At 49.1% G+C, this 26165-nt stretch overlaps 1 protein-coding gene across 4 annotated transcripts in view; it reads right to left on the bottom strand.

Annotated features, from left to right (window-relative positions):
• FLNB (filamin B) overlaps nucleotides 1-25696 on the bottom strand; it is a 127168-nt gene extending 101472 nt beyond the window's left edge. For 2 of the 4 annotated variants that reach the window (XM_057508301.1, XM_036878306.2), the window contains exon 1: nucleotides 25213-25696. In XM_057508301.1, coding sequence (XP_057364284.1) covers nucleotides 25213-25504 — 292 coding nt within the window. In that variant the 5' untranslated portion in view covers nucleotides 25505-25696. The remainder of the gene's footprint in view (nucleotides 1-25212) is intronic. The other 2 variants (XM_036878310.2, XM_036878309.2) reach the window with 1 other exon arrangement.
• Between the last annotated feature and the right edge of the window lie 469 nt (nucleotides 25697-26165).

Raw genomic sequence — 26165 nt, forward strand, 5'->3', positions numbered from 1 at the left:
ACCGATTTGAGACTCGGGCCCCCACATGCTTAGGGGCAGCTCTGCTGTGGGACCTTGGTTCTAGTCCATGTAACTTCTTTTCTTCTGTCTTTAAGGAATTTCAAATGGGTTTCTGCCACTTGCCTCCAAAAAAAGAAAAAGAAAAAAATTTGACAAACCCTAACAAAGAACAATGTTTTCATTTAATCTAGCTCGCATGAGTTTCTCTCACTTGTGTTTAAAATAATAGTGCCTAATAAATTATCAAAATGACTTATCCAGCCTATGTAGCCAGAGCTGAAGGCATACTTCCTCAAAATTACCCAATCTTGCAGAGAAAAGTCTCAATCAATCAGAAAGGAAGCACCATGCTAACTGCCATTAACACACCCGGCATAAAATCACCAGCAGTGTAAGAATCTGAGAACTACTTCATGGCATGAGATAAAAGAGGATAAATCCACAGACATTGAAGCCCCTAAAAGGTGAGCACACAAGCCATGAGATCCTCTAATCAAGAGGGGCTAATGCAAATCTGAGCTCACCCCGTGGGAAACAAGGAGGCCAAGTTCTCTGCGGCCACATGTCCTGACCCATCTGTGAACAGGCTGGTCTGAATCAGGCATTGTTCAGGGCTCTGCAAGACTTGTTCACCCGAGATCGCAGAAAGCCCACGTGCACCAAGCACAGACAGCTTTGCCGAGAATGGAGAACTGGCCTGCACCTCATGAGGCAGGGCAGGCATGTGGGACAAGCACCATGATTAATTTTCCTGCCTAGGGTGAAAAATGTAAGATATAAATATTATAGTAAGAACAGGAGGGACTCCATCTTAAGGCTAAGATTCCATTTGAAAAATCAGGGAGTTAGGAGGTAAGATTCCAAAGATATGTTATGGAAATCAGCCAACAACTGACCCTATCTGTATGCAGGGCAAGCAGTCCTAAATGCTATGTTTCCACTGCTTGAGGGTCACCACTTATCTTGGAGAAGAACAGGATCAAGAAATTCCTTGTGGTAAGTTTATTTTACAGAATATCTAGAGGACTGATTATGGATAATGACATAATGTCTCTCACCAGAGAGAGACATCATGAAATCACATACCCAGCTTATGCCGCACTGGCCCTTCGCCCCATCCTTGAAATCCTTAAAAGACAGAATCCTAAGACCTTAAGCGCACCTCCTCTCTGAGGCTGCCCGCACTCCCCTTTCTTCGAGTATGTACTTTGCTTTAAGTAAAGCCTTCTCACTGCTCAATTTATTGCATTTCCTCTCTGTGCTCTTCCAAGCCTGTTGGGAGGTTAACAAGAGAACCCTTTTCCCAGTGGTAAGCATCTTTCTTACTTCACTATTTCATTGAATTTTCTAGACTTCAGACAAGTAGGGAAGGGCTACTGAGATCTCTGATTTGGGCCTGCAGGTAAGTTCCCATCGCCTGGGTGACCCAGATGGGACTGCGGGTATGGTCATGCTCTTTAGTAGCCTGCCTGAAAATCTTCTTTCTTTGCTCTGGGAAGTTTTCAGAACATAATCTCACTCCATCCAGTGCTCTGCGGCTCCCCAAATCCTGGGGTGGTAGGGGCTTAGTTCCCACGAGTGCAGATTCAAGCAGACACTGGACGCCCAGTGACCCTGGCTTCAGGAGCTGGCAGTGGATTCGCCCTGTGCCGAGCAGGAGCCCAGTGAGCTTCCCTTTCCTCCCTGTGCTCTTCCTTGCTCTCTCCTGCCACCGCCATTCTCTGCTACTCTCACTTGATGATTTCCTTCCTTACCTACACTGTCAGACCTGTTTGTGAATTCTTTCTTGATCAGAGTCAAGAACCCTCCCCGCCCAGGCTGAGGCGCAAGACACTAAGACAGCTCTGGAAGGGCAAGGGGAAGAATGGGGTCAGTGGGGAAACTCAAGAAATGAAATGGTTTACCGAACTGGCCACAGAAAGAATCTCAGGAATCTCTAACCTCTCTAATAGTCTCAGAACTGTGAAAAGAAAGCCTGGGCGGCCTGGGGCAGTGCGGCTGGATGAGTCCCTCAGGGGCTGCCTGGCAGTTCACTGTGCAGCTGGGACCGCCCAGCAGGGCAGGGCCAAGACAGGCTGGAGGGCCTCCCAGGGGAAGTCCACAACGACCAGCCAAGCAAGGATTTGTGAGGTAGGTTTGAAGAGCACAGCCAGAGGACCCTGCTCGATCACATGACTGCTCTAACCTCGGCTTGCCTTACTTCAACAAGGGTCTGTGGAGCCCCAGGCTGCCATCAAGCCTGTTCGGCTGGAGGCATAGATTCAAGACAGTTATGTTGGCTGCCCAGCCGATGACTGCTCACTGTACTAAAACAAGGGGGGTGGGTAAATTACCCATTATTTGCAACCTAAGTAAGGAGTGAAAAGGTTGGCTTAGAGCTCGTGGGCTTGCCTCATTAGTGGGGGGGCGAGGGTTGCTCAGGAGCCCTCCCAGCCCAGCCACCATCCCAGTGGAGGACTGGCCTAGGATGGTCCTGCCAGCGTCCATCCTAGCCTGACAGTGTAACCTTTGGCGAAGAGACTAACCCAGCATAGCAGGGGCACTCAGCTGCCTGAGTTGGATGCATGTGCCTGACTGTTCATTTTTAAACATCCCTGCTCACATGCCTTCTTGTTTTATAACTGAGAATAATCCATATGGCTTTTCTTCTGAAAATAAACAGTGCAAGCTCCCCCTACAAGTAAAATGATACTGAAACAAGTTAAACTCTTCTGTTCAGAAAGACAACACACAGAACTCTGGTCTGCAGGGTCCCCTGGACCTGATGCTAATCCAGACTAAGCCACCTGTCTACCAGCTGGGTGACCTGAAATGGAGCCTCATTTTCCAAATCTGTAAAATGGGAATTAACACCGTTTCTCAGACCTCATATGAGGATTAACTGAAATGAGACATAAAAGTTGCCTATAACACAGGCACTCAATCACTATGGTTAGCACTCAAATAACATCCTACTCAAGTTTCTATAATGATTAAACTATTTTTTTTAAAAACAAGTGTGTATCTATTTTGTGATCTAAAAAAACCAATGAAGACTTAGAAAAAGAATTTAGAGGAAAAAAGGGAAAACTCAGATACACTCAGTTTACACACAGGAACGAGAGGAAGGGGGGGATAGGTTTTAAAGAAACCCTGTCCTCAGATCTAACCCCTCCCCAATGAGGACTTGCAGGAATAGGCCAGGAGGCTGCCACCCCCTTTAGGAGAAGGCCAGTGGCTCCGTAAGCGTGAAATATAAACAGCCATGAGGTTGCTGGCCAAAGGGCAGCCCTCCGGGGTGAATGTTGGGGTTTACTCACCCTCCCCTGCAGTTTCAGCGACTGTTCTATTTGCTCTTGCTCCCTGTGTCAGAGTGTACTATTATTCAACAAACTTATCCCCCAAGAGAGCTGAAGAGATCAGAGGCTTGTGCACAGAGCTGGGGGATTTGCTCCCAGCACCCGATAGATCTGGCTTGCTTCTGAGCATCTCTCCACAATGTGAGATTTCACCTCCTTTTGGGAAGCATGTACCAGAGTTGAACAACTGAGGCCAAATCCTGAAACCCAGCCACTGACCAATAAAACATGGTACCATTTGGGCAAAGGGAGAGGAGGCAATAAAGTGACCGGCATTCTTCCAAGAGCAAATCAGAGCACCTCCGGATCCTTTGCAAGGAGAAGAGGCCCCAACGGGTTTTCATTTTCAGAGCCCAAGAAAGCTAGTTCTGGTCAGTCTCGTCACTGTGGCCCCTGAGTGTCCCGTAGCGAGGGGAATTACAGTAGTACAAAGTCTAGTGGGAAATGTATTCCGTGGGAAGCAAGACGTTGGGGTGGTAACTGAGTTTTACCCCAGTCAGACTAGCCCCAGGGCAGCCTCTGGGCATGAATTTTCTCATGTATGAAATGGGATGTTTGCACCTTCCCAAGGTGGGTGTAAGTTGCAAAGAGACTCAAGACATCCTTTTCCATAGGAGTGTGCTCAAGTTTTGGAATCACTTTTCTCTAATATGTTTTCATCTACCAAATCCTAACCCAGCAAAGCAAAGCAATGAATCCTTCCTACCAGTCAGAGGCAGTGAACTACAAAGCCATGTGTGTGATGTTCTCCTCAATGGTTCTGCAACTCCTACTTTCAACAGTAAACAAAGGCAGGGCATGGGAGGCTGGGATTACAGTATCAGACCCTTCAACAACATCTGCAGAGATCTGTCCCCCCCAGGGTCCCTGCTGAGAGTAGCACAGCCTTTCCCAAGAAGGGGCAGGACAGGCCAAGCAGATGATTTAGGTGGTAACTGCTCGAGTTGGGCTGGTTCACAAAGTATGACATTCCGATTCTAAGCAGGCCCTCCATGCAGAATCTTCAACAGACTTTTCAAGAATTAAGTTACACTGCTTTTTTCATTGATTTTATGTTAAAGTGACCTGTTCTTTATGACAAGTGACAGTCATTTTCTACTGACAATCATATTCTACAGTTTCTTGCTGAAATAAAGGACTATAAAAATGAATAGATGTAAAGAGAAAATAATAATGGCACTCTGAGGAAGTAAAATCATGATGGTGATAAAAGAAACCCAAAGGGCTTAGAGGTTGGTCTGGTCATAAATGATACTATGACCATTTTATGAGGATTATAATTTGTGTGTACAGTGCGGTGGGAAGACAAGAGAAGAAACGATGGATTCTACATGGGGGACTTGATGAGGGCTTCTACAACAGAAGAGGCAGCCGAAATGGCTCCTGAACGCTAAGAACAAACGAGTGGTCAAGCAGACAAAGACCAAGGACGAAGGCGGGTGGGGGGCGGAGGGGAGAAACACCATCAGCAGTAAGGGGTTCAGCGCAGCTGATGGGAAAACCCAAGCCAACACAAGCAGCCCACCGGGTACAACACGCTTTGTAGGCTGTCTGCAGGGGTACAATTCAAACCATTATAGATAAAAGGGCATTCAAGTTCATGGAGTTTCATCAAGATGAGAAATGGGCTTCATCTCAAGGACCCAATGGCTGCTTGGAGCACGACATGGAAAAGGACTCGACCGCCAAGTCTGGGCTAGTGGGACAGAATATCACGACTGCCCCACGAGGTCCACCACAGAGAGAAAAGTGCAGCCTGGGTACCAGCTACCTGCCCACCCTGATTCTGGAGCAGTACTCAGAGTGGACAGATGAGGAAACTGAGGCCCCATGACAGAGCTGATAAAGAGCAGAGTCCGAACAAGAACCAGGTGTGCCGACTCCATGATCTTCTCAATCTGTGCTCCTGGAACCCCTTTCCTTGGATCAGAAGCATTTAAGGCCAATGGATTTATTATAAATAAAAGCAAATTTGCTGTAAGCCTTGAGTCAGTTAATTAAGAGGCTTAAATGTATGGGCCCCAAACAATTAAGCTTCGTGGAATGAGGGCACCAGCGAGCTCACCAGTGAGAACGGGACAGTCTCATTCAGAAGTGCTTGGCCGCAGGAAGTTCATCCCCAGAAACATCTTTGCCATGTGGGCCGCCCCAGGCTGAGTATGCTGTGCTGGGCCGGACTTCACACGCGGTCGCCCCATCTGCCTGGGGAAGAGGGGTTCCCTCCAGCCGGGGCCCAGATGAGGAGCCACGCCGGGTGTCCAGTGAGGAATTCTCGAAGCTTCCACTTTGCTCCTCACAGAATCCTCCAACCTGGAACACCACCCAAAAGGGCAGGCCGCTGGTTTGTCAGAAGTCCAAGCCCGAGAACCACGATCTTTTTTCAGTGTTTAACTGGGGAGCGTCACCGGGGCTGAGCACTGCATTTTCCTCTCCTTCCACACAGGGCCTGGCAGGCAACCAAACCCACGATGCCTCACACGTTCCTTCTTTCCTTCAACTCCTTCTCCTGGAAAGCGGTACGTGGATGCCTAGTGCTTTCTCTGGGCAGGCATTCTGCACCCTCTAGTTGAGAATCGAACAAATCCACAAGACAGGATCACGAAGTTACCCGGTTTTTAAAAGGCCTGAAACCATGCCCCTTCAATGTGAAGTCAGATTTTATTTTATATTCATGTCTGATTAATACCTTTTAACTACATAAACAGCTTAAAAGAAACCTCAAGCAGGCTGCAGTTTACAGGTTGTATTTTTTCCTGTTTGATCTGCCTGTGACTGAAGAAGTAATCTCACTTCAAGCAGGGGACAGAAGTGATTACCCTAAGTCACAGGCTATATAGGACCACAGCTTGTGACACCAGAGTTTTATAAAACAGGGGGTTTCTAAACAACAAATAGCAATGTAGTATAGCAATGATCCTGGTGAGAAGCTTCCAGAACTCCATTCTCCATCCCCTTCAATGTCCCAGATTTGGGTTGGGGAGGGAGGTGGGGTTATGTGATCCAGGTTAAGCCAATCCCAACATTCAACACCCTGGCCAGTGATTGGTTGAGGAGAGGCCGGTGATTGGCAGGTTGGTCCAACCACAATGAATCTCAAGGTTTCCTGAGCCTGCAGTGGCAGAGGGGGCCTGCCTTCTCCCTCTGGGAGGATGGCTATGTCTGGGGGGGGCCTGAACTGCTACCCCAGCCTGTCCATGATCAGAGACAAGAGAAAACAGAACCTTAGGGAAACAGGGCTAGGGTCATGACCCAAAAACCTCTAAATCAAAATGCACCCAAGTCTGCCCTACTCCTGGACTTTTCAGCTGCTGGAGCCAATAAGCTCCCTTTTTGAATGAGCCAGGATTAGTTGGGTTGCCTATGAAATGGAACCATACACATCCTAACCGATTCATTTATTTTCAAAGTCTGTCTCTCTTCCTGGCTATCCAGCAAATCTCTGAGCCTCTCCATGCCTCAGTTTCTCCATATGTAAAGTAGAGATAATGCTTACTTCATAGGGCTGTCAGATTTAAGTGAGATAGTGATGTAAAGAACCAACTTAGCACAGTCTCTGGCACACAGCAGATGTTAACTCACCTACCCATCCTTGAATGAAGGTAGTAAGAGATTGTATTTTGTTTTCCAGAGGCACCCCCACCACTCTACAACACAGTTACAGTGTTAGGACTACAAGGATTTCTTCTTAGAAGTAAACTAATTACAGCATCTGTTGACAGTGAGAATGAAAACCTTTGTGGGGAAGGACAGAGAAATAAAAAGTAACTAAAAGCCACAGCCACTTTTCCCAACCAGCCTAACAAATATTGTCTTTTAAGAAAATACACTTCTTGTAGCTAGGATGTGCAAGAACAGGAACTCTGATACATTGTTGGTGGAAATGGAAAATGGAAAAATTGGAAAACAGCTTGGCAGTTTCTTAAAAACTTAAACATACACTCACTGCCTGACCCAACCATTCAGCCAGAAAAAAAGGAAGTCTATGTCCATATATAAACTTGTACAACAATGTCCACAAACAGCTGTATGGACATAACCCAGATGTCATCAACAGAAGAATGTATAAATAAATGATGGTATATCCATACAACGGAGTACTGCTCAGCAATAAAAAGGGATGAGCTGCTGACACATGCAACCTCAAGGAGGAATCCAGAAGTATTATGCTGAGTGAAAGGAGACACACAAAGCAGAGCACATACTGTGTGATTCCATTCATATAAAATTCTAAGAAATGCAAACTGACCTGTGATGACAGAAAGCAAATCAGTGATTATCTGGAGACAGGAGGAGGACCAAGAGGGATGGGGGGAAGGAACCACACAATGGCACAAGGGAACTTTCAGGGCTGGATAGATATGTTCACTATTTGGTTATGGTAATGGCTTGCCAGTCATATGTTTGTGTATTTATCAAAACATTTTAAACTATACACTTTTCTTTTTTAAAAGCAATTCTGACAGACTCGGCAAAACTCTTCTTTCAGCAAAATTGGAGAAATAACACATGACTGATATTTAGAATAACTGGAGATTTTGCCCTTAGTTCACTAGATGCAATGACTTTTTTTTTTCTGAAATTTGTATAAATTGGGAAATAACCATCACAGTAAGTCTGGTGAACATCGGCCACCATACATGGTGGTGATTTTTTTTTTCTTTTGACTTAAGATCTACGCTCTTAGCAACTCTCAAATATACAATACAGCATTATTAACTATAGTCACCATGCTGTACATTACATCCCCATGACTTATTTTATAACTGTTAGTTTGTACCTTTTGACTCTCGTCACCCATTTTACCCACCCCCTACTCCCTGCTTCTGTCAACCAATCTGTTCTCTGTATCTATGAGCTTAGTTTGGTTTGTTTACTGTTTAAGATTCCACACATAAGTGAGATCAGAGAGTATTTGTCTTTCTCTGTCTGACTTAGTTCACTTGATGTAATGCCCTCAAGGTCCATCCATGTTGCAATGGCAAAACTTCACTCTTTTTCATGGCTAAATAATATTCCATCAGCTATATACCATTTGTTTATCCATTCATCAATTGATGGACACTTACATTGTTTCCATATCTTGGTTACTGTAAATAATGCTACAGTGAACATGGGGGGCTATATATTTTTCTTGAATTACTGTTTTCATTTTCTTCAAATAAATACCCAGAAGTGAAATTGCTAGATTGTATGGTACTTCCATTTTTAGTTTTTTAAGGACCCTCCATATTGCTTTCTACAGTGGCTGCACAAATTTACATTCCTGCCAATAGTGTGGGAGGGCTCCCTTCTCTTCACGTCCTCTCCAACACTTGTTATTTTTTGTCTTTTTAATAACAGCCATTCTAACAGGTGTGAGGTGATATCACTGTGGTTTTGATTTGCATTTCCCTGATGATTAGTGATGTTGAGCATGTTTTCATGAGTCTGTGGGCCATTTATGGGTCTTTTTTAGAAAAATATCTATTCAGATACTCTACCTGTTTTCTAGTCAAGTTGTTGGAGATTTTAGCCATTGAGTTGTATGATTTCTTTGTATATTTTGGATATTAACCCTTATCAGATACATGATTTACAAGCATTTTCTCTATTTGCTAGTTTGCCTTTTCATGTTGATGGTGTCCTTTGCTGGCAGAAACTTCAGTCTGATGCAGTCCCACTTGCTTATTTTTGCTTTTGTCGCCGTCAAACCGTACACTTCTAAATGTGTCATTCATTGTATGTCAATCATACACCAAAAGTTTTTTAAACTTCTGAGCTCTTACGTTCAGGCGTGAGAAACACCAAGACCACGGCCCCTGCTTAGGGACACCAAGCTGCAAAATGGATGGGCTTGACTTTGGCCATAAAGCAAAGGTGTTGTTAGGCTGCAACTCCCTCCTAACACTCATTCCACTTTTGAACCCATCCCTTACTGTGGACTTAATCCCCACTTTTAAGGACAATGCAAATATTTCAGCAGCCCCTTGAGATGAGAAGTATCTTCCTTCACTTAGACAAAAAGCCATTGACAGGAAGCTCCCAGAGGCAAATGCTTGAACCTCTCTCCGCCTCTGGGAAAGCCATGCCTGGGATGTTCCCAATAGCAGTGGGAGAGGCCTTATAGTCTATGGTTATTTATTAGCTCAAGAGTTTCAACACATACTTAGAGAGGGAGAAATCCCAGTAAGTGTGAATGTCTTTTGTCTTACTGTCATCCTGGTATCTTGAGGATGATCTGTTTCCTTTCTTACAAGCTGGGCCCAAGCTTATCTTTAAAATAAGCGAAACAATAAAAATGGGATTTTTTTCCCTCTTCCCTTGGTCAAGTTCAGTAATGCATTGTACCAGCATTACTGTACCAGATATACTTTTTTATAAAGGAAATATTCCCCCAACCAACACACACGAAAAAGAGGGCCGGAAAGAAAAATACAATATAACCACCCATGCAACTGAGAAAATGAAGTGTCACCAAGAGTTGAAAGCCCTTGCACACCCCTGCAGAACTGCATCCTCCTCTCCCCCTGCTATTCAAAGTCTGGTAGATGATCATTCCCATGAATGTACCTGCATTGCTATTACACATGTAATACTTTATATAAGCAGTATCAGAGTGTACGTATGGTTTTCTGTAATTTGCTTTTTCTGCTCAACATTGTAAAACTGATCCAGGTGATACACTTGGAGATGCCACTGGTGCCTGCGTCCACCCCCGTGGCCCCCGTCTCATTTCAGCCCCAGCTACGGTGGGCACTTTGGTGCCAGCTCTGATCACCTCCCCCAGGCCACCTGTCAACTCAAGCTCACCTATTCTTTTCCCTTTTGGCCCCAGAGGAGCAGGCATGCATGGGCGCCCAACCTGGAAGTTCAAAGGAATTAATGCTTCCGTCATAGGGAAGCAAGGACGGGTGGGTGTCCAGCTTCCCAACTAGGTGGACAGTTCTGGAGGCATTCTGTACACTTCTCGGGAGGTCCCAGCAGAACTGAGTCTCTGCTGCTCACAGCAGGGACCTTGATCATTCATGCTAATGTCGGTTTCTCCCTTCCCATCTCACTCGCCTTCCCTCCTTCCCACTTCCTGAGATCACCTCCACCAAAAAGGCATCTCCGTTTGGGCGCAGGTCGTTGTGTCTCACTCTCAGGAGAACCCAAACTAAGCAGAGTTCTAGTTTATTCATTTTTATTGCTCTGTATTCCACCTTTATTGGCATTATTTCTTTTAAAAGACCATGCACTTTATGATGGAGTGTTATAAGAAACCAAGTTTTTAACTGATACTTGACAGCGAAATTATCATCAAAAGATGCAATACAAAACAACATGCAATCTGGCTCCTAAACTACTTAGAATGTGTCATGTGGAGAGAAAACTGAAAAGGAATGCCTTTGTTATCTTTGGACAGTGAGATTATAAGCAATTTTTCCTTGTCTATTTTTATTCAATGCTCTCACTTCTATGCAAAAATATGTATTACCCCTAACTAGGAAAATAGCAGGAAATGCTATACAAAGGATATACAGTTGACCTCACTAGAAGTGCTGCAATAAATCAGCATGGAGGTGGTGTTCTGGAAGAAAGAGGCAGGAGTACAGAGGGATCCATGGGGACATGGGGGCCCTGGGTGCAGAACAAAGGGGCAGGAGGAGACAGAGATGGGCAAAGAAGCCTGCAGAATAAGACACACACCTTCCCTTCGCCGTTCCACTCCTCCTGACCACCACGCACATCGATCCCCTCTCCGGATAACACCTCCTCCGACAGGCCCACACAGCCTCCAGGCCCCTTTGCCCTTCCGCAGAGTCCTGACAGGAGTCTGGGATATCCACCCCTCACAAGAGGACCCAAGAGCCTCCAGGGAGTGACTCCACCCCAGCTCCGGGGGAAAGCCTCACTGGTCTGAGGACACCCATCCCCCTTGCCAGGGGCTACTTCACCAAGGGCCATGGGACCCAGAGCAGAGACCCAAACAACCAGGTTGCCATCCCTGAGCCTCTGGATCCTAGAAACTCATAACCCACTCTGTCGGGGCTGCTGACATGAGCCAATCAATGTCTTGTATGTGATCCAGTTTGGGGTCCCATTCTTTGTAGCTGAAAGGGTTCTAATTGCCCCACTTCCCCCCTTAAAGGCTCTCCTTGTCCATTTCATCCTGATTTAACCCATACACAGTCTTTCGGGGGTCATGGCACCATCTGTCCCAAAGCCCTTGTCTCTTCTGAATGTGCTGTGTCAATCAGCATGATCTAACCAAACCCCAAATCTGGCAACCCCCTTCACCTCATTTACTACCACCCTAGAGCAGTAAAAACCTGACACTTTCAATCAGACAAGTGTGGGATTACCAGTTAGCACTTCCTGAATATTTACAAAATTTAGCTCATTAAATCTTGACACCTACTCTTTCAGGTAGAAACTATGATTATTATCCCCAGTTTACAGGTGAGAACATAGAGCACGGAGGCTCCAGGGAAATCATGGAACTCCATCCTCCGTCCCACAGTCAATCCCACAGAGCTGCCTGGCTCCCAGATCCTCATTCTTAACCACAACTTACTTCCCTGTCCCAGAAACCTAAGGGAAGCAGGTGGTGCCCTCGGCTAGCAGAGGGACAGAAAAATCAGATTCGGCTTCACACCGCACTACCTCCAAGAGTACCATTCATTCCTGGACACTAGTCTGAAGCACTCCAGAGATACAGTCTTGGGGTACAGCCTACCTTGCAGCAACTACAAAACTTACTAATCTGAGAAAGAAAGAAAGAAAAAAAAAAAAAAGATTGGTGTTGCAAAGAGTGTATCAGGCCATCTTCTTGATCTTACCTATTTATAATTGACATGAACTCCAAGAGAGCTCAAAACTCAAATCAAGTTTTAGGGATGTAACGTTGGTTACCATTCCATAAATGGTTAAGATAGACGATCATCTTAACACCATAAGAACAACAATGATATACTTTTAATATATTTGGTTTCTCTAGAATCCTTCTGGTCTGAAATAGGTTTGCTGTTCATTCAAAAAAGCCTCCAATTAAAATAAAAATCATTTTCTAAACAACTTTTATTTGTAAAAGAACCCTACACACTTGACTAGAGTTCTGTGGTTTTCTTCCTGAAACCTCCACGGCCGGGGTTGCTCTACATTCACATTCAACCTACACCTTCCACTCCCGTGCACTGGAAGCTTCCCCGAGGTCAGTGACGGAGTGCCAAGCCCCTCCATCCTCCTAGCTTCTAGCACAGCTCTGACACTACCCCAGCCCAGTAATGCTCCACAAGTATTTGTTGAACAAAGAGTCTAACGCATTATAACTACTCTGCGTTACTGGTGGCACTCTACCAGTCCCTCTGCATCACAGGCAGGACATTACGCTCTTTCCAGTTCTTTCTCGGTCCTGAGTAGGTCAGGGAGAAAGGCTCAGTGTGGTGCTAGGTTACCGTGAACACCTCTGTCTCTGGCTAATTTTCCCTTTTAGCCTAAAGAGTAGGCCTCGTACTGACAGCAGGCAACAGCGCTAGCTGGAATTTAGTAACACTGTTTTGGGTTTATTTATGGTTACCTTTGATTACCTAGTGACGCTGCTTTTCCAGTATGACAGTGACACAAAGTCTCCTTTTCAAATACATTTGTTTTAAAAGTGAGTCAACTGCAAGGGGAAAAAAATGTGAAGCGAGAATGCAACAGAGGCAGCCACGGGATATGGCAAGCATTATAAAGGTGGTTCCTCTCCAAATGACTAAAGTTTCGAAAGCACAGACCTTGCCCAGTTGTCCCATTTTACAGATGGGAAACAGGGTGAGAGAGGGAGGTGGGGCCTCTCCAGGGCCCCAGTGATGACAGAAGCAGACACGGGCCTACCATCCAGTGTCTGGGTCCAGCCATCTGCCTGGGACTCACAATCTTGCCAAATCCAGCTTGTTCTGGGCCTTTCCCAGGACCAGAAACTGGTCTCGGGAAGCAGAGCGGTTAACACCTGCTGATCTTATTGATAACATGCTGCTGATGGTCCACTTTAATAGCTGGCAAAACAAAAGCCATTGTGCAAGTGTTTAAATTTGTGCCCTGTCGCATGGAAACGATACCCAAGCTAATTTCTTCCCGCGGTTAAAAGGCAACGATCTGCATTAGTCACTCACTCACTCAAGTACAAGTCCCACAGATTCCCCCCCTTTGGAGCACTGTCCCTTCCCCAACAAGAGACAGCCTAAAAATGGCACTCCCCTAAAACTCTGCAGTATTAGACACCTGGCCCAAGGCAACACCTGGCAGCTTGTATTCAAGGGGCAAGGGAGGGAAGCAGGCATTACACAAGACACAGGCAGACCCCTTCAGCCTGGCAGGGCTGAGACCGGCATGCCCCTGAAAAGAACTGAGTGACACCGGCTCGCCCCCAACCTCCCACGTCCCTTTGGGTCTCGGGAGCCACAGAACTTGCTGCTGCGAGCCCCCTCTGGTCACCACAACCCAGCAACCTCGATGCTGCTTATGCGGGGTGTGACCCCGGGAGGCCAGCTTCCAAGAACTGCTGTAAGAATCCTGGCACCAGTTCCATGACACGAGGTGGGGCCACACCTAGGGCAGCTACAGTCCTGGCAGGTGGTGCAGGCAGCCCCACCATGATCCCAGATGTCAAAGGCCCAGGACCAGGAGACACGGTGGTGCCCGGGGCCAAGGCAGGGACAAAGCAGACTCAGGGAGCGGCTGGTATGGTCCCCTTTGCCCCAGCTGGGAAGTGCATGGAGCAGTCAGCACAGCCTCCCCTCCAGCCAGGCTCCTCCCTCTCTGTCCTCCTCAGGGAAGCCTGAGGAGGGTAAGTGGGGGGCGGTGGGGGGGCCCTCAGAGTCAGTGATGCTAAAAGCACAACAGCAGCAGTGTTTACTGGCTGGGCTTGGCGCTACAGGCGTTAGATGCACGGTCACCGTCTTTACACCTTAGAACCCCGCACAGCGGGGCCCTTCCACAGTGCATTCTGCACGTGGAGGGCAGGCTCCGAGAGGCGAGCAGCTTGCTGGGCTCAGCCAGCTCTCCAGGGGCAGGGCCGAGACTCAGACCCACCACCCCGCCGGGTCACGGCCCCCCAACAGGGGCAGAACAGGACAGGAAGAAACGGGAGAGAAGGACGTTCATTCCCAGAGACAAAAAGGAAGCGTTAAAGAAAAGGAGGAGGAGCAAAGGAGCTAGTTCGAAAAGTACGCCCGTTAGCCAAACAGGACGTGAAGGAAAGTGGGGGAAGACGGCAAGATGACCTGGCACCTGTTTTCCGCCCTTAAAGGAAGCTTGGCCAGAAGACCAGGAAGTGCCTCTGGCCCACGGCTCGACCCGACAGCCACCCACATACCCCGGTTACCTCTTCTGTAAACAGCCTGTTAGGGACGAGGTATCGCTGACCAATTTCTGGGCCTATTCCCATCCACTTCTCTCCTTCAAGGCAATTAAGTCACTTCCTCCTCCCATCTGAGGAGAGGGGAGGGGGGAGCAGAATAGGTGATGACCACCACTCTTGGGGTGCTTACAGCCTGCTCAGGACTGGGCCACGTGCTTCCTGAGCATTGCATCATTCAATCTTCAACACCACCAAGACTGGGGTACTATTACAGCCGGAGTTATGATGTCCCCCCAAATCCAATACTGCAAAGACCTGAAGAGCTACATATGGTTTTCAGACTTCTAAACGTTTTCCAGGCAGACACGGGTAGATCAAGCTACCCAGCCACATTCTGGCAGGGGCATATCTGAGACATACTTAAACTGCTCATGGAGATGAACAACTTAAAGGTAAGGGAGTTTCTCGGCTGTACTAATCAGCAGACACAGGGCCTAACAGTTACCACACTGAATAACTATTAGTAAGGGATCCTGGCAGTCCCAATAAAAGTTGGCCCTAAAAACTTTTAAGAGACAGGAAGTGGCTGGGACACCCCGACTCCATGGTTGACCAAAATGCATCTCTAGACCAAGGGAGACTTACAAACCACAGTGAGCCTCCACAAAGACCTCTGATTTTAATGTGGCTGCAGCACAGCAATAACTCAAGGGTGAATCTTGTCACAACCATCACTTAAGACCAGAATGACTTCACAAAACCCCTCCAGTCCGCAGTCTCTTATTTCCTGAGCAAATGCATCTCTTTTCTCAATTCTGACCAAAAGATAGCTGTAAGCAAAACTCCCTAAAAACATTAAAAAAAAAAAAAACGCTAAGATTCTTCACAGGTGATGTATTTCTCTGTGTTCTTGCAATTTTTTTGACAAAGAACTACAAATGCAACTTTTTAATGTAAAAAAAAAAAAACTTACTAGAAGTATATTTCAAAGACATGCAGAGTTGGTGGCTTTCCTTTGGGGTTTAAAATCTCAGACAGTGGTTCACGTCACAGCCTGCCACACACTCACTGGCTGACCCAGGCAAGCCTTGGTTTTCTTATCCGGATGATGGGAATTACAATAACAACACCTCAGGGTTGCCATGAGGTTTCCTTCAGCTATTACTGAAAAGCATTTATCACAAGGCCTGGTCCTGGGAGATGCTCAGTATGTGCATTATTATTAATGAAACTATTTCTATGATTACAGTGACTCTCAATGGCTTGCTTTCATTTTCATCTTCTGCACCTCCCATGGCAACCTGGACAAGGTCTCGTTCTCTAACAGTTGAAGCAAATCACAGATGTTCAGAGAATGACTGAAATGTGGACTTCCTTAAGTTCGGAATCACAGTCCCCAAAACGAGGCGTCCTACCGGGACGCCAACCCAGCTGACTGGTGCCCGTAATTCCCATTTCACTATGGGCTGCAAAGGGCCACCATCTTGCATTTCTCAAAGCAAATATACTGCAAGCAAGGCAATGTACCAGACTTTTTCAACCCATCTCTGCTAGAGGCTGTTTATTTATTCAACACATGATTATCATATTCCTACTTAAGGCCAAGAGCCACAGAGGTGAACAAGAGATACAGCACCTGCCCCTGGAGCAGTCAGGAACAGCGATAGACCAGCACAACTCAGAAAGCCGAGAAACGGAATGGCATGGGGGGTGCGGGGTGGGGGTCCAGGGGAGGGCCTCATGCCCTTCATCCTCGGGTGTGACTCCCCATGGATGTCAAACCAGAGTGCCAAGAAACGAACAGGACAGGACAGACAATCATGGTAAGAGATGCAGGCCCCACAGGAAGTGTAACATGAATCCCGGATCATTTCCTGTAAAGGAGAAGCATTCCCCAGCCGCCAGCCTGCCTCCTTCAGTGGAGATAAGGCATGCGGCAAGCCACGCTTCCTGGGTTCTGTGCCTGGACGGCTTGAGGCTCCAAGAAGCGGCGCCCTGCCTGGCCAGCTGTGCATCCTTGGTGTTCCAGCCTCTGTTTCTTCTGACAAAGAAGCTGATGAACAGAACCCAGAACTCAGTTCCACTAACAGAACCACCAAGCCACAAAGGCCTTTTAGGGTCTGCGCCCAAAGGCCTCAGCAGCTCGGGCCGCCCTTGGGGGTGGGCCTGGTCCCCCACCTCCGGCCTGCTTTACCCCATAAAGGAAATAATCACTTTGCTCTTGAGCAAGAAGCACCAGGCCCAACTGTGCTCCTGACAGGCTCCAGAAGGCCAAATCCAAAAAACTGTCACTTCCCTGGAATATCTTCAGGAAATAAACCACTTCAAGGAAGTACGGGAAATCAGGGTGATTCACACAAGCAGTGCAAGACCAACACAATAAGAACTTGAGTGTTTTCTTGGGGACAGCAGGGGAGATGGAGGAATCCGTTTTTAGCCACTGAGAATCCTTTCATACCCCAGCCTCCACGGGAGGCCTGGAGGCCTGCCTCTGCCTCTTGTCACAAGCAGCGTGAAGCCAGAAGTAGCACTAGTCCTGTTTGTTACAGGAAAGCTGACTGCAGTTTGCCTTTTTGAATCTTAAAATCTGAATTTATGGGCCAGAGCAAACTTGCGTACGCCCTGCCACAAATTCCCACCCATTTCCCTAAAGCTCGAAGGCCTATGTTCCACACCATGGTCCAAAAAATTCCAACTTTTTGGGTTGCTGTTACATCTGAACGGAAATTCCAGAAAAGTTGTCTGGCATGGCTAAAGCTGACCAGCCTTATGAAAATACCCAGAAAGGTGACCCGTTTAGTCAAAAGAGCTTTCAGATCTCCATGAGAAAAGGAATTCATGCCAGCATAAAGGGCCTTCAGAGAGGGAGAACAGGAGTGTTGTGTTAACGCCCAGACCTTTCAACAAGCCAGCCCTGCGATTTCTGGGAGGCTGAGCAGGCTGAGCTTGGCGTGGGCTGGCCAGACCAACTTTGTCTCTCAGGAGTGCTGCGGGGGAAGCCCCTGGGGACACCAGCCCAGCTCTGGAGCAGCTTTGCGCTGTGGTGCACGGCAAGGCAAGAGGCCTGCCTGCAAGGTTCCTTGAAGATGAGCAGCAACCGCTGGCTTGGACTGGAAGCAGGCAGCGACTTGTGCCAGGGCTGCCAGACTGCTAGGCCCAGGGCCAGCCACGAAAGACAGGTTCTGCTTACCAGCAAACGCAACCCAACATGCCCTCTCTCTGGTTAATGTTTAAAGGTAGCAGAAGGAAAGGATGTGGGGTGAGGTCATTTCTTGCAGAGCACCACTGTGCCAATGGCAACTGTCCCCAAGGATCTCCAGGCATAGCTGGATCTCACCCCCGACACAAACATCCCCAAGTGTGCACTGCAAGGCCCACAGGACTGCAGCCAGGAGCAATTCCAGGGGCACCCTCCCCACGCCCCCATCAACACCTCCGGCTTCCAGGCCTTGCAAAGAAAGCCCTGCATGGCTCCCCAAAGCAGCCCTCAGCTGGACCTTACTGCCCAGACCCACCAAACAAAGGCAGGGAAAGAACTAGAGAGAAGGTCCCAAGCTTGACGGTGCTGGAAAAGGAAAGGCAGATGGTCCAAAGAAAGTTCTCACTCTGCAGCATTCATAATGCAAGGTTCTCAGAAATAAGAAAGGTAAGATACCCAGGACAATGCCCTGAAGACAGCAGGCATGGGAAAATGCTCAGATACTATGTTAGAGGATACGTGTGCACACCTCGACTCCCAGTAGACAGATGGCATCATCTGTGTACATTCCTGGTACCCAGGAGAGCCAAAGAATGTGCAGGAGGAGGGCAGATATCCTCCTGGCCAACTGTGTACCTGTGCCTCTGTCTCTTCTGACAAAGAAGCAACTCACTCTTACAGCCAGTGTTGACCAAGTGAGAAACCGAACTGCTTCTTGGCCTACAGTTCAAGGAAACCTTGACAAAGGACATTCTATTGCTGGTCACAAGGGGATAAGCGAAGGGAAATATTCTTTGGTAAATTTTGTAATCAAACAAAGGGCATAAGTAAAATCCCATCAAATTCTTTTTATAACCAAACAGTTTGCAGAAGAGTTATGACAACCATCCACAACTTACCAAGTGAACGCATTTAAGGCAACTGCTGTAAGGCTCTTAGAAGAAAGGCGGCTACTTCCTACGTAGCTCAGTATTTTTCTTGCAAAAAAGAAATTGGGATACTAAGTGAGCATGATTAAAATACCCAGTAGTTCCTTCCTTTATGCCATGCACACCTACACTCTCCTACTGTCTCACCGCTTGAATCAGAAAGAACCATTTGGTTTTCTAATCATCTTTCCTAAGAAGCAGTCGCCTTAGAACAGGGACTTAATTTCCTAGGAAAAATGAGCTAAGCATCTTAAAACTACACGGCCACTTTCCAAAGCCCCAAAAAAAGAAAGTGCTGTTGTTTATTACACAGTAACCTGAGCCAATGTGGTGATTAGAGCCCGTTTAACGAATAACTAGATTTACAACAGTAATGTAAGATGGCTCCTAGTAGAATGTCATGAAAGGCAATTTTAATCATCGTTAAGAGCAGGAAATAGCATGCATTTAGGTTGAAACAGCTCATTCTGTTGGATTTATTTATTTGGGTCAACTTACTGTGGGGGGAAGGGGCTAGAATTATAGAGGTACCTCTTGTTAAGGATAACGAAACATAAAAACTAAATGCTGAATAATAACAATATGGAAAAAAATGAAATGCAGAAACACAGGCCGTTGAGGGGCCTCCAAATAGGGTACGAGCACCCCAAGGGCACGAGATAATCCATCAGAGCACAGGAAAACCAGATGTTTGGATTTGTCATCTAAAAAGAAATGAAGCTTCACTAATATTTAATGGGCACAGACTGACAGTGGTCTATATACACAGCTTATACATGGAAGAGGAAGGGGCGCATTCAAACATTTTTCTGGCTGGAAATGACTAGGAGCCACGGTTGAGAGAGCCCCAGACTGGATGATCTGTTCGGCTAGGTGCTCCTACCCCACCCACCCCACGCTCACTCGGAAGATCAGCACTTGGCAGCCTCCCGTCTCAGAAGTCACTGGGTGAGCCAGCCCCTGCTTACCTCTCCACCACCCCCAGACCTCCACCCACACGCTCTTCCACTCCTGCCTGCTCACCTGGCTCACCGTCTGCTCACCTGCCTAGTTTTTGTCAGGCTATAGGTGTCAGCTTTACTGGGAGCCCTCCAGACTAGGCACCCCAGTCTGAGAGAAGGTGCTCCTCCTCAAAGGGCTTGTCATCCTGGCTAATCTGTAGGTGGCAGCAACTGGGAGCTGGTTGGAGGGGCAGAATCTCAGCCTTCACCCCTGACCGACTGACTCAGACCTGCATTTTTAACAAAGTCCCCGGGTGATGTGTGTGCCTGAAGGTTTAAAGACACTCCCTGGTTGCTTAAAACTCCATGCTGAGCAGTGTGGGAGGTGAGGCAAGCCGGCTCCGTGACTGTCATTATTCCTGTGGCCCCTTGCGCCAGGACTGGCTCAGAGTTGGTCTTTCATATATTTGTTGAATGGGGAAAAGAACAAAGAAAGGGTGTTGGGAGGCATCTTCATCAGAGGCTCCAAGCTGGGGGGAAGGGAGTAGTTAACACACAGGATGACTGGGGTGGCTGGCCTGAGAATACACAGAAGACAAGAGTCCTGGACTGGAGTTCAAGAGCACAACAATATGAAAAATGAAAGTGCAGCATTACGCTATAACTTAACCTAGTCACGTATAATGTGCTCAGAAACTCTAAGATGGGAACTATTGTTCTCCATTTTACAGACAGGGAGACTGAGGATCAGAGAGGTTAAGAGGTGGATCAGAGTTGCACAGTGTGAGGAGGCAGGTGGGAATCAGAATCCTGGCAGTCTAGCTTCAGGCCCATCACTGAACCCTTTGGCCATATCTAGTACTGCTCAGTAGGTGCTGATCTAGGCAGAGGCTGTTGAGAGGGAAAGCAGGATGACGCGGTACCCCGGCCCGGGAGCCGCCACAGGCAGGTCCAGAAGCTCCCAGCAAGAGCATCTGCTGCCCCAGGAGCAAGTCAGCCATCCTCAACTAACCCTCCCCCGGCACAGAACCAGGCCCTTGGGGGCCTGGGGGGCGTGCCCAGGAGACATAATTTGGTTCCAAGGCCAAGCGCCCCTTCAGCACAGGCTCTCCCAGAACTGAGGCAGCTGCCGACTGGCACACTGGCTCTGCCGCTGCCAGAGCTCTGCAGAGGCCCAGCTGCCATCGGGAAGTGATTTGGCTGCGATTCCGGAGCAGGGTGGGAGGTTGTAATGACCAGTCGCCCCAAGCTCCTGTCCAGCTCTAGGAGACAAAGCTGGTGTGAATGGGCCCCCGAGGCAGCCATAACACACCCAGGGGTCATCCCCCTTCCAAGGAGGGGACATCCTCTGGGCAGTCCACAACCCTATTATAACAAGCAGAATCGACATCGGCCGGCCAAGCCGGTCTCCCCTGGGCTGCACAGATTCTAAACGTCCTTTCAGTGTGCAAACCCACCAGCCTGACTCTTGAGAATGCTATTGAACAGTACCTTATTCTTTTAACAGACACTTATACAGGCTTACTATGTTTCACCAACTGTTCCAAGCACTTTAAAAAATATTAACTTGTTTAACTTTTATAACAACCTTTTAAAGAGGTGGGTATATTCCCATTTTAGTGATAAGGAAACAAAGGCACAGAAGTTTCATAACAGCTACTTAGTGGCAAGTGGGATCTGAACCAAGAATCCCTGCTCTGAACTACAGCAAGAGCCACCTCCCCCACTAATGTGTTACTTTGCTGTAAATGGCCCAGAACTTGTTAATTCTGACAAACCATGCTGCTTTTTAGGCATCCTCCGGGTCTGAATTCCATGGCCTAAAAGATACATTGGCATCTGCTAGGTCATTCAGGAAGAGTAGAATTCAGGATCACTGTGTTTGTATGTTATGGCTGAGTGGCGCCATGACCCACCACCCTGGACAGTCAGCCCAGCGACCCAACGTCAGCAACGCACACCTCACCTGCTCTGGGGTACTGGCCCTGGTTCAGGCACCTTAAGTAAACTTGAGGGTCAGACTGCATCCTCTGAAAAGGAAAGAATTCCTTTTTCTAAAAGATCAAACCAAAACATACCACACAAACTTCTGGGCAGGCTTGATTGTCATTCTTGGGCTGAGAGACCCCTTTTTCTCCAAGTTGGCTGGGCTGCCCAGTGTCTACAGGATTTTGGAAAAAACAAGTAAATAAAACTGCCAGCTCCTGGCAAATAACTAGCATTAAATATGCTGAGGCCTCACACTATGAACTTCCCAAGATAGAATAAGAAAGTGATGACATCTTCAACTTTCGGATGGAGCCTAGGATGGGTCCACCTTACAATGATTCACAAATGCGAGTAACCTGCCAGAACCTTCTCTCAGTGAACTCGAGGCAGAAAAGCTACAATCCTCTGGGGCTTCTGACCATCTCATGTCTCAGAGCTGGGCACCTGTACACAATTCTGATGATTCCCACAATCTATATTGTTGGGAGTTGTCCGAGCTATAGAATACCCCGTATTCATTCAATGCCACCTTCTCAGATTAGGGAGTAAAACACCAGCCATAAGGTAGCAGGAAATCTCCAAAAACAAAACACAAACAATAAACTCGACAAAAACCAGTGAAGTCAGGGCAGCCATTCCCTCAACAAAAGATGCAAGGTGGAAAATGATTCTGCTCACCTCCAGACATGCCACTCATGTCAAGGGACCCTCATCACACTCCTGTCACATACCCAAGGCTTTGAGAGCCCTGCTTTGTTCAAGGTCAGAGGCTCAAAGTGTGGGTGTCCAGCTGCCACCCCAACATCTCTGTCTTACAAAACATAATGTTACAGGAGCTCTGGGTCGGGGAAGAGGGACTGTGTGCTGCTCATTTCTGACACTAGAAAGCAGGTTGGTTAAGGCTCACTTTCAACAACTGGGCAGACGTGGGCTCCACTCGCCATTTTCTAGCTGGGTGACCTCTCCATTACTTCACTCCTGTTTCCTCATCTTTCAACTGAGATAATAATACTAACTAACCACAGTAACAACCATTTGCTAAGCAGTTGGCCAGGACTGGGGCAAGCCCTTAACCCCTGCCATGACTTGCTGAAGCAGATCATGACATAGACAAGGGAACCAAAAAAGAATTCAGATGGTGATCCACGGGGCAATCAGTGGAACACACGCCTAGTGGGTGTCCCCAGTCAGTTTCCCGGTGTTCTTGTAACACGTCATAAGCAGTGAATACTTGAAGTGAAGTCCAAGCTGAATGTGACCAGATATGGCTGTTCCCAGAACAGCCCCAGGAACAGGGGAAGAGGTCTCAGGCATTATCCCCACGGAGGCCTGGCACATGGCAAGTCTCCCTCCGATCTCCAGACCTGGAAAACCTGTTTGCTGTGAGATCTTTCTGGAGAGCAACTAGGCAGCCAATGGCAGGCGTCATCAATGTGGTAGCACCCTTTGTCCCAAGAATGCCACTTCTGCAAAAAAATCCAAGAAATAAGTTAAAGGGAGAAAATAAAACAATGGAACTTGTGGTGGGAAGAGGTCCACAGCAAGAAGCTGCCAGCAGACTGCAGGCCCACCACCGGGGGAGGGGGGCTAACCCTGCATGTCAGGCCAATGGAAGATGCTGTAGCCTGGGTGGGTTCGGAAATGAAAATCAGAGCGTTGAGTAGAAAAATACAAGAGACCATACGAAGTCTAGAATGAGACCCCCAGTTCGGGGCAGTGCTGGGAAGCCCTGGTGGAAGCAGCTATACAGCCTCTGTGAACAGCGGGTAAAATAGGCGGTCCGGGGCTTTCTGGTGTGGTGGTTTGGTTCTTGTTTTGTTCTGTTTTTTAAAGATATTTCATGTCATGTGTGGATACTCCTGGTTTGCTTTAAGTTTCTTTGTTCAGATAATTAAATAAATACAAGTTTTTAAAACAAAGAAGGGATCTCAGTTGAACCCAGCTGGGCCTTGAGAGTCCTTGGAGGGGAAATTGGTCTCTGAAGTGAATTCCAGGAGAATTTCGAGGTTCTCCTTTACCAATCGCAGGACACAGGCCCCAAAAAGACGACAACAGCATGCCACGCGGCGGCTTCCCTCTGCAGAGAAGCCACCCTTGATGGGCAGGCTGCTTGGGCTGGGGAAGCAGGAAGCAGCCCCACCTGCCAGGACAGGTGTGGGGGAAGGCGAGGGAGTGCGAGGAGCAGACTCAGCCCTGAGGGAAACTCCTTAAGGCTGGAGAAAGTCCGAGCCGCCCCACCCACCACCCTTTCTTCCCTTAGCAGAGGTGGCCGCTCTAAGGCCTGCCTGGTTTCTCTAGGAAGAGACCCCAGACCCAGGCCCGGGCCCGCTCCTCTCTGCCAAGACACTCGCCCGGCAGAACACACGCATACGTTCCCTGCATTCCTACGCTGTGTACACTCACACACTCTTTGCACAGGTGTATGCTCTATACACACATGCTGTGTATACACGCTCGCTACACACATGCAGAGTGCACACCCCATTGCCCCCAGGGTCACAGCCCACACCCTCAGCTGACTTGTGACCTTCCAGGAAGCCCCCAACTAGCTCAGGTCATGGTGGGCACTTGACCTTCATTCTTTCCCCCAGATCGGGAGGAAAGAAACGCAGCACCAGCTCCCCCTCCTCTCAGGAAGACCCCGGTGTGGGGCATGCGGGGGAGGAAGGCAAAGTCTCCTCTAATTGTCACCCACTTCCTTCAGTTCTCAGCTGGACCCTCGCTACTTCCATGACCTTGGGCAAATCAGTTAACCCTCCGGACCCCTTTGTAAAATGAGTCAAAACGACACCCCAGTTCGCGGGATGTGTAAAGACCCAGCTAACTTCGAAGGCTATCGACCCGAGCGCGCACCAACCAGTCTGCTCCCCACGAGACGAGAGTTACTATTACCGCCTCTCCGATGTAATAACATCAACGGCGCGCGGGGCCAGAACTGAGGGCGACGACACACCCCCGCGGCTACCCTTCCCATCTCGGGGCCCACACCCTTTCGAAGATGCAGGGCAGGGTCCCGGGTCCCCGTCTCCACCTGGGCGGCAGGCCCCAAGCTCAGAGAACGGTCCCTCCCCAGGTAGCCCCGCCTGGCCTGGGCGCAGCTGGGCGAGCGCTCCGGGGAGCACCGACCGGGCCCCACCCGGGGACGGCGGATCTGTTTCCAGTCCCCCAGCTCCCGCAGGGGGACCCCCTCCCCGGGGCAGAAAAACGGCACAGCCCCACCGGTCCGCGTGCGGCCCCAACCCAAGCCCTCAACCCACAGCCCCTCAGAGACGCACTGCCGGGGGCGCACGACGGGAGGCTATCGCACAAGGACCCAGCCCAGCGGACCGCACCGGGGAGGGAGTCTAGGACCCCAGCCCCTCGGGACGCCGCCCCCGCGGCCTCGGCACCCACACCCAGCACGCGGATGCTGGGCGTGGTGGGGGTGCGCGGTAGGGACCCCCGGCCTTCCACAGGGGCGCGAGCGCGGGAACGGGACGGTGCACCTCCGGCGCCGGCCGGCCAAAGCACTCACCGATGGACACGAGCTTGATGCTCTCACGGTCCAGGAACTCGAGCGCCACCGACACATTCTCGAGCTGCATCTGGCGGAAGGTGGGCCGCTGGTGGTACTTGCGGTACATGCGCTTCTGACTGAGCACCTCGAGCAGCGCGATGAGGCGCAGCCCATCGCTCAGGTCGGTCTGCAGGTTCCCGATGCGTTTGTTCACGCACTTGAGGTGCTCGTTGCACCAACGCGTGAACGTGTTCTGTTGAATCTTCTTCCACGGCGCGTCCTCCGCCAGGTCCTTCTCGGTTACCGGCATCCTGACAGCAGGAAGAGCGCAGTGCGCAGCGAGCTGCCGGGGACTGGCGTCGGGAGGCCCAAGGGCCCGGGGAGCGAGAGCCGAAGCGGAGCGGGAGCGGGAATCGAACTTACTGCCACCGAAGCCGCGACCGGCGCTGCTCTGCGACCGCAGCTGCTCTGCGACCGCCTGTCCCTGGCCGCGCGCGGCGTCTGGCCCCGCGCCTGCGCACTGGGCCGACCCGCCCCCGAAGCCCCGCCCCGTCCCTAGGCCCGGGCGGGAGTTCCCGGGCCACGCTCGCCCCCTGCCGCCCGAAGAGGGCCTGCGCCCCGCGGCCTCCAGGGCTTCTCGGGTTCCGCGCTCTGCGCCCACCGCCCAGTGAAAAGGAAGCCAGGAGAGAGACGTCGAGTTAGTTACTTAAGAGAAGGCCACCTGGTCCTGGACCGAGGGGAGCTGCACAGAATGGGCGGCGACGGCGATGAGGGTCATGGGGAAGGGCCAGCGGCGGGGGGTCTCCGTCACCCTGCAGGTTCTGTGTGCCAGGCCCTGGAGGACACCAATGAAGGAAACCAGCATTATACCCCTCATCTTAATTAATCTCATATGAATTTTAATATTAGCATTCATAGCATTTATTGAGTGCCTACTGTGTGCCAGGTCCTTTTGGCACCTGTGAACCAGT

The sequence above is a fragment of the Manis pentadactyla genome, chromosome 1 (genome assembly GCF_030020395.1).
Source record: "Manis pentadactyla isolate mManPen7 chromosome 1, mManPen7.hap1, whole genome shotgun sequence".
Lineage (NCBI taxonomy): Eukaryota > Metazoa > Chordata > Mammalia > Pholidota > Manidae > Manis > Manis pentadactyla.